Below are 13,071 nucleotides of genomic sequence, written 5' to 3' on the forward strand. Positions count from 1 at the left end.
AATTCGCCTGTACATACAAATTTCCAGGAACAAAAGCCCGGTTTTGCAGCGCAAAGCGAATGAGCACAACACTAGATGAAAAAATGATGCAACAATACGAAATGAGAGAAGGCACGAATCATATAACCAAGCTTACAAAGATAAGATCTCACACACGTGTGGATCCATCTCATATCACACCAATGCATATAGAAATATAGATAAAGCAAACTGAGCTTCAACACTGCCACCACTCACACAAGATCCCCCACCCCACCCATCCAACACCAAGAAGCAGCAAACACAAGATATAGCTTGTAGAAACTCTACTTGCACAGCCATTGCCACCCCCCACCACCTTGTTTTTCACCGGGAGAAAATAAGGGTTAAAACTAGGTTTCCATCTGGTCCATCACTGCACAGTTACAACACAGGGTACATACATGGACAATCTGTCATGGATATATAGCCATCAGGCGGGTATTATACACCCACCTGAAGGGGAATGCTGGTTCTATTAAATTAACCTCCATCCTAGTCACAGCCTCACGAACGCTAACTTTGACATGGAGCCAACGGAACTTCTCCAAGCTCACACATCTTGCCAAACAGGAAGCTTGTCTATCCCAATTCTGCAATCACCATCTGAAGGACAAGCAGCACATGTAGTTTTAACCGGGGACAGGTTCGGAAGTAGTAGAATGCCCGCCGCTAGCGCCGGAGTGGTTGTAGCCGATCACAGGCATAGATTTCCGAGCAAAGTCAAGAAGCATCTGGCGTTGTTCTTCGCTGGTGTGCGGAAGGCTTGCACGTAGTAGCTCGACGGGCATCTCCCTGCTGACGGCCTTCGAGGCTTCAGGTCCAGCCATTGAGTTGGATCCCTGCATGCTGAACCTCTGCAGAATGCTCCCATACTTGCTGTCGCAGTATTTCGTCAGAAGCCCAAAGAAGGCATCGAACGACGCCTGCCAAAGAGAACGGGTTGACCTGCTGTAGTTGGCTGCAGAATGGGGGTCGGCCAGTAGCTCAGTTGCTCTGTCCAGTACTGATTTGATGATTAGAGCAGCACCGTCACCAGCAGAGCTGCCAAGAGGGCGGAGAGGTGGCTGCTGCGACGAGCAGACAACAGCTGCGAGGCAGGCGCTGAGGGCACTGAGCTCCATGTGATGCACGCAGGAGGACACGGTCTTGGCAAGACTAACTGTTGTTTCTGCAGCACCAGAATCTGACGGCAAACCCCCAAACAAGCTCCTAAGATGCCGAAAGATAGCCATGCAGACTATGCGGGTCAGCTCACTTCCAGGGGCAAGAAGTCGGAGATACCGTGCCAAGAGCTTGCGTCCTTTAGGGAGAGAAACAATACGGAGAAAAATAAGGTCATCCGTCGGGGCCAATCCAGATGAATTGCCAGGTTTGTTGGGGCCAAAAGGGTCGACAAGCTCAAGTGATGTAGCTAAGCCTTCAAGGAGGACCTGTCGCCTTCGCCTCAGTTGGAAGCTGCTGTCCTGTGCCTGGCTAGACTGTAACACACGGTCAATATCATTTACATCTAGAAGAAGACATATACCATCCTCAACGGTAATTCTTGCTGCCAGCATTGGCTCTTTCTCCAGTGGCCTCGTAGATGACTTGTGGCCATCACCAGATGCAGGAATATCAACTTCAAGAAGAGGGCGAGGCCTACGTATGGAAGAGAATGACACTCTTCCAAGAGAATCAACCTTCAGATATGAATGCTGATCACCACCAGACCTAGACTTTGAGTGGGAGTCTTTTATTGATGCGGGGGAGAAATTCACCTTCTGCTGAGAGTTGACAGATCTTTTGGCTATACAAGCTTGGTGGTAGTAGTCATCGACGTAAGGATCACTGCTGTGACTACCAGAGTGCTGCATTCTTAAAATAGTATCAATCTCTTCAGATGACATATACTTTGATCTGAATTTTGTTCCTCCAGTGTCAACATTCTGGCCAGCTGTATCAGATTGTTGTTGAGAAAAGCGCATACTGTGTTTTCCTCTTCCTGACCTTGATCTCTTGTCCCTTGGTGAAGGCACACTAGGAATATGATCAAACCTGCCTATTATCTCTGGGGAATGATGGTGATACAAGTGAGGCTGCATGTTTAGGTAATTGTGATGAGGCGGCTGAACTAGTGACAACCTCTGCTGCTGCTGTTGCTGCTGAGAAAATAGCAACGAAGACATTGAACTACTCGGAAAAGATAGTTGTTGCTGCAATAAACTGGGCTGTAGATTAAGATGCTCAAAAGCATGCGAACCAGCTTGACTTGGCCATTCATTTTGTAGGAAGTTGTTCGCGTATAGATCTGCAGAAGTGTAAGACATGCTTCGCCCCAATCGCAGTCCATGAGGTAGACCAGGCATGTTATATGGAGAACCAGTAAGCGACGAACTTGGAGAACCCATTTGGTAACCAGCACCTGGTGATGGAATGCTCGAGTGCCGCGTAAGACCTTGTGCAGGATAAGATAATTCACCACCACCTGGTGGAGGATAGGATGTAAATGAAGGAGATCTATGTCCCAGAATAGGTTCACTGGAGCGGTGTTGTAGTGGCTCCAGGGGATAGGATGATGTTCGGCTCAATGGCTTCGACTCTCCAAACTGAGGCAAATACTGTGGCTGCGGACACAATTGTTTGCTGTCCTGCGATTCATCGCTGCCCAGTATATCATGATCTACCCAATTCGAGAACTCTGCTTCCTGAACCCAGTCGGTGGTAGTCAAAGAACCTACAGAAACACAATATTTAGCTCAGGAACTCAGGCACATTTTTAGGAAAATAAAGAAATGAAAATCTAGACAGATGTATGGACAATATTTAGGATTTGATTTATCATCTTTCATATTAAACATGTCTAAGTAAGGTTGCCAGCACAATGTTAAGTATACCTATGTTTAGACTGCATGTAACATAAATAAACTTTTCCAATATCAAGCTTCAGGAGTAACTGGAGGCAGAAATGCAACTTACTTTCCCTGGAAATCGATCGTCTATCACCAATAACACCAGGATTCCTTGTTCCGCTAATACTTCGGTTCAACTGAAGACAAGACATTTTTTTTCAGTAGGCACTCCATGATAAATAAAAAGGGAAAAACATCAGGTGGCCCATGACGCCAGGGCCTAAATTGAGTTTCAACTCACAAGGCTCAAAGATTTTGACAAAGTACTATACCTACTCCATTAATTTACATATTGGTACATTTTAACTTTGGTATTTAGTAGATATGTAAAAGTGCAATCCCGAGATTCATGACATATTAACTTGTGTGACCAATTAAATCTGGGCATATGGTGTGTTTTTATCAATCTATATATGAATGGCTGAAACTGGAAAAGGAAGGAGCGCCCCCTAGTATATAGTAACACGGAGTACTCCAAAATCATTTTCAGGATTGTATAATTTGACACGATAGATCATCTTTTTCACAACATATTTTTAATAGGTTTTTCACAATATAGTAGTTGACTATATTATATGTTAGAAAGACTCATGAAATGGTGCGGGAAAAGAACTGCATTGAGCATGAAGTAATAAGCCTTCAAGAGCATAATCCTGGACATACTAAATCATTTGAAACTATAGATGATAAGATGTATTATAACCAAAGGTATAAAACACATGAAATATAAAACAACTAACTGAAGTAATGGAGTTGGTATAGGCTGCTAACCTTTGCAAACGTGCTTGCAAGATCATCAATTTCAGACAAGTTACTCATGCAATCAATCTGCAAGAACATAAGAAGACGGCAAATTTTGATCATGAAAAATATAGGGAACATGACTACAGGAGTCAAAAGAAAGCAACGCTGAAAGAAAAGTGAGCAAAGTTACAAAGTAGGCAGGAAAAAACTTGCAGAATAAGGAAATCTAGGAATTACTTATGAAACACTAAATATGAAATTGGTGGAAATTGAGCTATTTCAGAATGTAACGTGGAAGGTTTGACAGGTCAGTCCTATATCATTATACTTACTACGAAAGTCTATAGTGGGCAATCAACTACAAAGAAAGAAAATAGAACATGTTGATCTCCAGACAAGCCTGGTAGCAACAGATTCTTCATTCCAGTATAACAGCTACAGCCTATAGGCCTGCACACTTATAGGCACTGACTACAAGTAGCAATCCCTTAAGTTGCACTTGGTGACCAGATCTTCTCGATAAATGGATGTGGGTACTCAAATCTAAGTCCTGATGGCAAAAACACTGATAGTGTTTGTGTATGTGGTGTGGCGTAGTGCAGAAGAAGAGAAAGCTTGTACCAACACCCCTCAAAGGTCCTGGTCTGTAATTTTAAACATTCCAGAGAAAAATATAACTTATTGATTACTAAATCCTGATTCCACGGCGAAACGCATTTCAGCTACAGAGCAATGGAAGCTGAAACTAAACAACAGGAAGGCAGCTAAAAGAAGGAATTTTATTCGATCCAAAGACACATCCTACCATCACGTCTTTTCCAGCTGACAATTGCCCAATTTACATTTCTCAGTACTGAGTTATTATTATAAAAAAAACACTCATAGTTGACAATGTATCCTCCATTTTCTAAGAGAACAATTTTGTTCAGTCAAGTCCTAACCAGTTGGAAAGACCAACTAAAATAGTTTTCTTAGGTACATTTTGGGGAGATCATAATGCTTAGGGACGCAATTTACTATTTTTTTATCATATTAAATCAGATTCACCGCCCTCTAAAACTAGAGGGGCAAATCTCTTTCTATTGCATCCAAAGTCCACGATCCCTCCTTGCAAAAAAAAAAATCGAATGTACCTAAAAAGGACAGAGCTATCATCCTACTGCACAAAAGAGCATCCACTCATGAGCCATGACTCATCCAACAGTGGCAAGCAGCAACAAACACAGTCAGGACCGTGTGAAACATGCAATGCGCATAATTTCACAGCTTTCGAACAGTAGCGAGCACCAACTCACAATCAGGACTCTACGAAGCATGCGGCAGTGCAGCACACAATCGATAGCAACAGCAGGGAGGCCGGATACAAAGCCGGTGAGAACCGCACCTCTTCCCCCACAGGAGACAGCTGGTAAGAAGCCCCGTCATCGTGCCCACCGAACCCGCCGCCGCCATAGCCGCCGTCCAGGCCCCCGTCATCCGCCAGGCTGCCGCCGAGCTCCAGCCCCTCCAGCGGCGCCTTGCCGAAGAAGGAATACTGCCCCGAGTCGAAGCGCGAGCTCTCTGGAGAGGAAGCAAAAAAAAAACACATAAATCTCCATCGGTGCCACGCGAAAACAAGGCCGCGCGCGAGGGACACGAAATTCGGCGGAAGCACGCGGAGAAGCGTCGTGTGCAGCACAGATTCGACGGTGAGGCCGCTGGGGTCCGAGCCCGGGCAGGCGGATCAAACTCCACAAACTACAGCCCGCCAGAACATCACTAGGCAGCGCCGCAGCGGAAGGAATCGCGATCACCTGCGGTGGAGGCCGACGAGGAGGAGGATGCGCCGCCGCCGCCGGCGTCCGCCCGGAGGCCCCTCATCGCAGGCGGCGCTGCTAGGGTTTGGATTCCGGGGGCGGGCACGCGCTTGGGTTTTGGATCTGGGGGGAGCTGCGAGGCGGGGCGGAGAGGGGTACAGCCGGGGAAAGCTCGCTCAGTAGACGCGCCTTGGCTGCTTTACTTCCCTTCCCTTCCCTCTTTGGACTCGACAATAATAAAAAATATAGGCCGAAAATGATAGTCCCCGCATTATTTATATTTATTGATTGATAGATAGATAGATAGATATTGATGTATGGCGTGCCGGTGTGGACAAAGCAACTGCTGGATGGCACCGGAAAAAACTGGCGGAGTGATCACAGTGCTGCGCTGAGAGGAGACTTTGGCTTGGCTTGGCGTGTGTGCTACTCCACCTGCCCCTTTAATGGCCCCCTTTCTGTGTGTTGATGTGGCGATGTAGTACCTCATGTCTTCAAATAAAGCTTTTTTTTATTTAGCTTTGCTTTTGTTAGTCTCCAATGATCGTTTGCCACGTTGATGGTGCCCTTTCTGTTGGTAACAACTGGCGGAGCATGACGGCACTATTTCATTGGCTTAAGGCTAGGTGTGTGGTATGGTTGTGGAAAAGGTTTTGCTAGGCATATATTCCCACAGCGAATTTTATTAGAACAATGGTCTCACATGCACCGGTCATCATCATTGTGTTGTCGGATGAAAGCAAGGGCCCGTTTGGAAAGTGGCAGGAAACCTTGGGTGAACTTTTGCATAAATTTGGTGCCCTTGCGAATTTCGAATTGTTTAATTGTGTGTATGAGTGAATTTAAGTTGCCAAGAGAAACTCAAAGGAAGTTACTCTCACGCTCTCTGTGCTGAGAATTACTGAAAACCACAAAAGCAACGCTCTGATTGAGTCGACTTCTCTCTCAATATCTCTCACTTTCTTATCTCGTGATTCGGGGACCATCACCATCTGCAACCACCCCTATCATTCGACCATCTCTCTCTGTGTGTGTGCGCGTGTGTGTGTGTCTCACGCGTTCATGTGAGACCGAGCTCACACTATCAGTTCCTTTTAGACCTAGTATTTTTTTAAACCAGTTGAAACTGGTGAGCTACGAGGTTCGATCCTCTTGAAATATTGTTTAGCCAAAATAAAATTTTGGCCCATTCCGCCGCCCGTCGTCGTCGCGATGGATCTGTCGGGGCCCATCACATGGTTCGTCGCCATGACGGACCAGAAGAAGTCGGATCGCAAGAACGACACATGTAGGAGAGGGTGAAGAAGAAGGCGCAAACGGCCGCTCAGACCGGAGCTCCTCCTCCACATCAGATCGTCGTGTCGGTGCTGCCTGGCCCGCCCAGTACAAGAAGTCGTATTACTTTGCCGCCTAACAGTACAGTTAGCCCGACACGCAACACTCTACTGCCTCCTTCAATTCTGGCCACCCTCCACCGTACACATTGACCTCAACAGAGACTACGTGTTCACTAAGTCATCGATGCTCGTCTGGTTGCGGTTTCCTTCCAAGGACCCTCATCCGGCGATGTCTGGTCACTGTGCCTTGCAGAATGCACCCCCCAAGATCAACGGTGGCTACCGACGAGGCGATGATAAACATGATCAACAACGGCGGCATCCACGTGGACAGGCAAGTCGATGACAACTACTCACCACAATTGGAGCAAGATACGCCGATAGACACCCAACAATTATATGTACCCAATGTAGACGCAAATAAGAAGAGGGGTTTGTCGTACTCAAGCAAGAAGATGAATTGTTGTCTTTGGCATGGTTGGGTACAAGTGTTGATCCCTTCAAGGCACGGAGCAAAAAAGGCTCGGCTTTTTGGCAAAGTGTGCACGATTGGTTTCATGAGAAAAAGCAATGTACCTCCACAACAAGGAAGTGATTAATGATCGAAATCCAAAGTCGCTAAGCACTGATGATACACCATTCAAGAGATCGTCAACAAGGTATTGTAGTGTGTACACACAAATGGAAAACTAGTGGCCAAGTATAGCGTCACTTCTCAAGCTCGTAAGTTTTGCATCGTGTTGCTCTATGTGTTGGGCATTTGATTAAATGGCTCTATGTTGTAACTTGTTTTATCATATCATTGTATCGCTTTGCTAGCCCGGATGCCGAAACCAACTTGGAAATGGGAGAACAAAAGGAGAAAACGAGAAGGGCGGCGACCAAGATGACAGAGAAGTTTGAGGATATCATGGTGAAGAAGGAGGAGGCATGTGTCAAGCACGGTGAGACCAGGAAGAAAAAAAGAGTGAAAAGGTTTAGCTTGTTCATGGAAATCCAAAAGAAAAAGATCCAACTCGAGAAGAGGAAGCTTGCGACCAGGCAAGCGTGTGAGGAGCAAAAGATCTTGTATGTGAAGGACAAAGATTTGGATTACAACGTGGGCAAGTTTGTTCAAGACTTGGGTGATATCATTTGGATTACGCTTTGTTTAAAGGAGTGAGGAAACACCGAAAGTTGATGCTTTTGGCACAATCAGTTCTTTTGCTTTTGGGTTTGATAGTTGTAAAAACCTTTTTGCACATCCGATGCATTTGAAGTAATTGCATTTGTTTGCAACTATTTAAATGTATGGTCGAATTGTTATTGATATGGACAATTTGACAAAGGGAGGAGGTCGGATAAGTATGAAATATTTGGAAGACGCAACGCCTATGCGAACATTTTATAAGATCTGTTAGGTCATCTCCGTTGGACATGCCTGCATACTCCTCCCCGTTCTCTCTTCTTTCCTGACCAGCAGGACGTAGGGATGGCCAAGGGTGCGTGTGTCGGTCAAAAGTGTTGGCAGGGGTAGGCGCCAAAGAGGGAATGTGAGTAGTGTGGTGTTGCAGAAAGTGCCATAAGTTAATATGTACCTCCGTCTCAAAATAAATGTCTCAACTTAAATATAACTTTGTACTAAAATTAGTATAAAATTGAGACAATTGTTTAGTACTCCCCCTGTTCCATAATGTAATGTGTATATTTTTTTTTCAAAAGTCAAACCTTATAAACGTTGACCATATTTATAGACAAATATACATATATTTATAATACAAAATGCATATCCTAGAGACATTATGAGTTATATTTCATATTACATATATTTATTATTGTAGATACAGATAGTTTTCTATATAAAACTTAGTCAAAGTTTGTTTGGTTTGACTTATCAGAAATCTATGCACACTACATTATGGAATCAAGGGAGTATGCGCCTTGAGTGACGTGACGGCGTGAATACTGGTACGCTCTCGGGCCGAGGACGGAGATGGGCCCGGTGATCATGTCCAATCAAGCGATGTGGATGCGTGAAGGGTTCTATAGTTGGTCGAAGTGGGTTTGGGGGTAGGTCCGTGGTATTGGAGTTTGACGTGGCGAACGTGTGAAGTCCACAAGAGCTACCACCGATTTGGAGCCGACCTGAAAGATTTGAACATCTAGACTGGTTTAGCCTGTTTTGTGGTCCGCATTGGATGGCTAAAAGTGTCCGGACCGTCCAGTCTTAACATTTGTGGGTGTTTTGATCATCCGCGTGGAGATGCCCCAAGGCCTTCGGCTTTATGCTGAATGGCGACATAAAGATGGCATTTCTCAGTAAACATAGAACCTTTCCAGGCATGTATCAGTTCTATTGCATACTCCGACCAACACGAATTGTGAAGTTAAGGCTCCAGAGTGGCACTACCTCTGTACTGATTACTAAAATATAAAACGTTTTTGTAGGCTAAACTGATATGGTGGGAGTACCGTCTTATTTTATTTTTGCAGACACATATTCTCCTATGCAATCATCATTTCTAGCACATCCACATGATATTTTGTTTTAGGTAGTGGACGTTTCTTTTGCGTTTTCCTAGTCTTTTTGTTTGTTAATGGATCCTGTATGGATCACTATCCCGCTGCTCATCTTGTTCAATAATAATAATAATCAAATCCACAAGTGGACACAATGAGCAGCAGGATATGCAATGAGTACTGGTTGCAAAGCGTAGTTTTCTTTCGGACTTTACATTCATTGACTGCTGGTCTCTCTGATTCATAAGAAAAGTGTAGGAAAAACCATAGGAATAGGATTTTCCCACAATTTATCCATTTGATCCAAAGCATTGAACCATAGGAAAAAATATAATAATTTTTCTTTGGGTTGAGTTTTACAGGAAAACCGAAGGAATTTTACAATCCTGTGAAATTTCTCTTTTACATTCCTATGCACAAAGAACGAGGCAAAAGGCTAGGCCTCCTTTGGTTCATAGGATTAACAAATCATAGGAATAGGAAAGTCATAGAAAATGAGATGACATGCATCTCAAATCCTATGCATAGGAATAGAAAAGGAGATGCCCTTTGATTCACACCATAGGATTTTTTCCATTGAGTCTAGGCTAATGTTTATTTTCCTATGAAATGTGCAGGATAGGAAAAATTCCTCCATAGGAATAGGATTTCATTCCTACAAACCAAAGAGCTCTGAAGGAATTTTTCCTATAAAAATCCTATCCTATGAAAATCTTACAAAATTCCTCCATGGATCAACAAGCTGGATCTGACAAACTCCGAAACCTGGAAAATAAAACATTAGCCTAACATAACATAATGGAATAACATAATAGTTGTAAATAGGCCAATCAACAAGCTGGAATAACATAGTCGTAGGATCATTCCAGAAAACACAATTTACCACAGAGAAGTGTTATTCTTCCTAACATAACATAACTTAATATGTGTGGGATGCAGTCTGAGCTCTGAAATCTTACAGATAATGAATAAAATATATGTGAGATTCCCGTTTTTCTATCCTGCCTCGCCGTAATGAGAAGAAAAGAAAAGGCAAAAATAATCATCCTCTATTCGAAAATCTTCTCACCAGTTGAGAAGATCAAGAAAATGACTGAACTAAAAATACAGAGGTATGCTGGAACAAAGAAGACTGTTTTCCAGGTTTCGGAGTTTGTCAGATCCATGTTAGAGGCCTTTGCAGCCTCCAGAATATTTCCCGTGAGGCCAACGCCAACTATCCCAGCCAATGTCCCAGCTGTATTTGAAACCCCCATCACTATGCCGGCGAACTTTGGAGCAACATCCATGTGATTCACCGCAAACCCTGCTCTTCCTAGAGCCAGAAAACCAAGGGATACAGATGAACAGATCACAGTCCCTGAGGGCGTCCCGAATGAAGGAAGGGCCATAAGTGCAACAGCCGAGACAACAAACCCAATGGTGTTAAGGAGCTTCCTTGTCTTGGTAACTGATAAGATCCTCTTTGTAATCAAGTGATCAGCAACCACTCCACCAATGTTGGAGAATATAAACATGTTGAAATAGGGAAGCATCTTTGACGATCCCATATCCTGGAGGCTAAGCTTAAGGGCTAGTTCGAAATAGGTAGGCAGCCAGTTCATGATAACATACAAGGCATAGTGGAAGGTGAAGTTGTTCACAACAATTGCCCAAACAGGTAGACTGAAGATAATCCTTCGCCATGGTATCTTTACAGTGCGAGGTGCAACAACCCCTGTTGATTGTGCCTTAATCTTCTCCCGGGATGCTACTTTTGGCATTGCCACTTTTGGAAGGTCAGTGCGAGGTGGCTCACTGGAGAACTTCAACCATATTACAGACCATGCCACTCCAAGTACTGCTTCGACTAAACATACAGATTGGGGTCCCATGTGCTTCACCAGACTTGGAAAGAACAGCATGCCACAAGCTGCCCCGAGGTACATCCCTGAGGTTGTTAACGACACTGAGCGAGAGCGCTCCTGCGGTGGCACCCATTGTGCCAGGACTGTGTGAATGGCAGGAAATATGAAACCTTGTGCTACACCAACAAAAAGGCGAGAAAGGACCAGAATGACTACTCTGTTGGGGTCCAGTGGAATTAGACCGCATATCAAAGACCACAACAGAAATGACAGCAGCAGAACACGTCTCCCTCCCAATCTCTGAGCTGCCCATCCACCAGGAATTTGCGACAGAACATAGCCATAATAGAACATGGAGAGTATCAGGCCCTTGTTTGCTTGATTCACGTTGATTGCATCAGCTGCTACGGTGTACGCAATCGAGAAACCCACACGCTCAATGTAACAGACATTGGTGCAGATGAATGTCAGCAACACTATGACATAACGCTTTGGGACCTTCATTCTCGGCATCACTAGTTAATTGGAGATGAACCTCAAAGTGTTGTAGAAGTCTTAATCAGGCCGCCACTTGCTGACCTCCCAGGAATATTTACCAGGGTTTACCATGAATCTGCCTTTCTTCCTTCCATCTCTAGGGATACTAAGATCTGAAACAGACAAAAACACTGATCATTCACCGGTATGAAACAATATGGGGCTTCTTCAGCTGCACTTCATATATCCATAGCAGTTTATTGATCTCATGAGCAATTTAACACAGGAAAAGCACTATATGCTGCACAATAATTCAAGCTACCTGCTCTGCTCAATGGAGATGGAAAGACCAACATCGCTCAGTTAGATGAATCAGGACATGAACTATGCCTACCATTATGCAATGTGCGAAAAGGTTTGGAATCCTACACTATCATCAACTATGGTTGAAATGCAAACTGCAATTTGCAGGACATGTGGTTTTGGCTGTCACAGCCTTTACATCCCAAGAACTAACTGTAAGCAAGAATTAACTACACATTGGCAACAATTCTAGAGATCCGGGTAAGCAGGCCCAGGTAGGTCGGTTCGATATTTTCCCACCTCTGACACAGATTCGCATCTAAAAAGATCCCAACTTGCGAGACCTCAACCGAAAACTTGCAGCATTCACCACCAACCTCCGGTGCCGGACCAGATCGCCCAGAGATATGATACTGGAAGCCCCAAATCCTAACCAAAATTCGTCACACTCTCCCGCCAAACAAGCGAGAGGGAGGAGAAAAGGGGGGAGAAAGCGTCGGAAGCGGGGAGCGGGCAACTACCTCGAGATCCCGGAGTCGTGTGGCGCCGCCTCCTGTGGGGGCTGGCGTGCCCGGCCTCGCACTTGCCGTCGCGGGCGGCGGCGGGCGGGCCGCGTCGGTGAGTGCGATGCCCTGCTGCTGCTGCTGTGCTGGGCTCGGCTGCGGCGGTGTGGTGTGTTCAGTTTGGAGCCTCGTTTAACTGAACCGCGCGGAGGAGTGGAAATAGGAAAAAAGGGAGGAGGGTAGATCGAGAGCGAGAGGTCAACTGTTCATCGGCACCATTTTTTTTCCTCTCTCGCCTGCCGGAAGCACGTGCGTTTTGGTTTAACCGGACATGTTAGTTGAGGAGGTATTAATCGAAGTTGGAGAGAATATCACATGGAAAAGTTTCGGTGAAAACCTCGTGGAAACGATGTCTTGAACTTTAGAAAAAATCTCAAAAAATACGAGATGTTAAGAATGTGATGTTTTATTGGCATGTGAAATTTCCAAGGTCAAACAGATTACAAAATCAACATCGAATAGTGTCGAATGGAAAATGTTATTGAATTTGTTCTTTTCATGGCTTGTAACTGGTAATGTGTTTGAACCTGGAATTTCGCATGGCATTGGAACACCACCCTCTTGACATCCTGTATTTTTTTTAACTTCTTTTTTTG

General features: G+C 44.7%; 2 protein-coding genes across 2 annotated transcripts; both read right to left on the reverse strand.

The window, feature by feature from the left end:
* Window positions 1-290: 290 nt before the first annotated feature.
* LOC125524273 (protein PAT1 homolog 1-like) lies at window positions 291-5,670 on the reverse strand. Its single transcript, XM_048689355.1, has 5 exons — window positions 5,447-5,670; window positions 5,038-5,213; window positions 3,681-3,737; window positions 2,977-3,046; window positions 291-2,734 (listed from the first exon to the last, which is right to left on the reverse strand). The coding sequence occupies exons 1-5, from the start codon at window positions 5,511-5,513 to the stop codon at window positions 651-653; spliced, it is 2,454 nt and encodes an 817-aa protein (XP_048545312.1). The 5' UTR covers window positions 5,514-5,670; the 3' UTR covers window positions 291-650.
* A 4,477-nt stretch (window positions 5,671-10,147) lies between these two features.
* LOC125524292 (probable anion transporter 7) lies at window positions 10,148-12,630 on the reverse strand. The gene is made up of 2 exons (XM_048689371.1): window positions 12,434-12,630; window positions 10,148-11,782 (listed from the first exon to the last, which is right to left on the reverse strand). Exon 2 carries the CDS (start codon window positions 11,643-11,645, stop codon window positions 10,335-10,337), a length of 1,311 nt encoding a protein of 436 aa, XP_048545328.1. The 5' UTR covers window positions 11,646-11,782; window positions 12,434-12,630; the 3' UTR covers window positions 10,148-10,334.
* Between the last annotated feature and the right edge of the window lie 441 nt (window positions 12,631-13,071).

Source organism: Triticum urartu, chromosome 1 (assembly GCF_003073215.2).
Source record: "Triticum urartu cultivar G1812 chromosome 1, Tu2.1, whole genome shotgun sequence".
Lineage (NCBI taxonomy): Eukaryota > Viridiplantae > Streptophyta > Magnoliopsida > Poales > Poaceae > Triticum > Triticum urartu.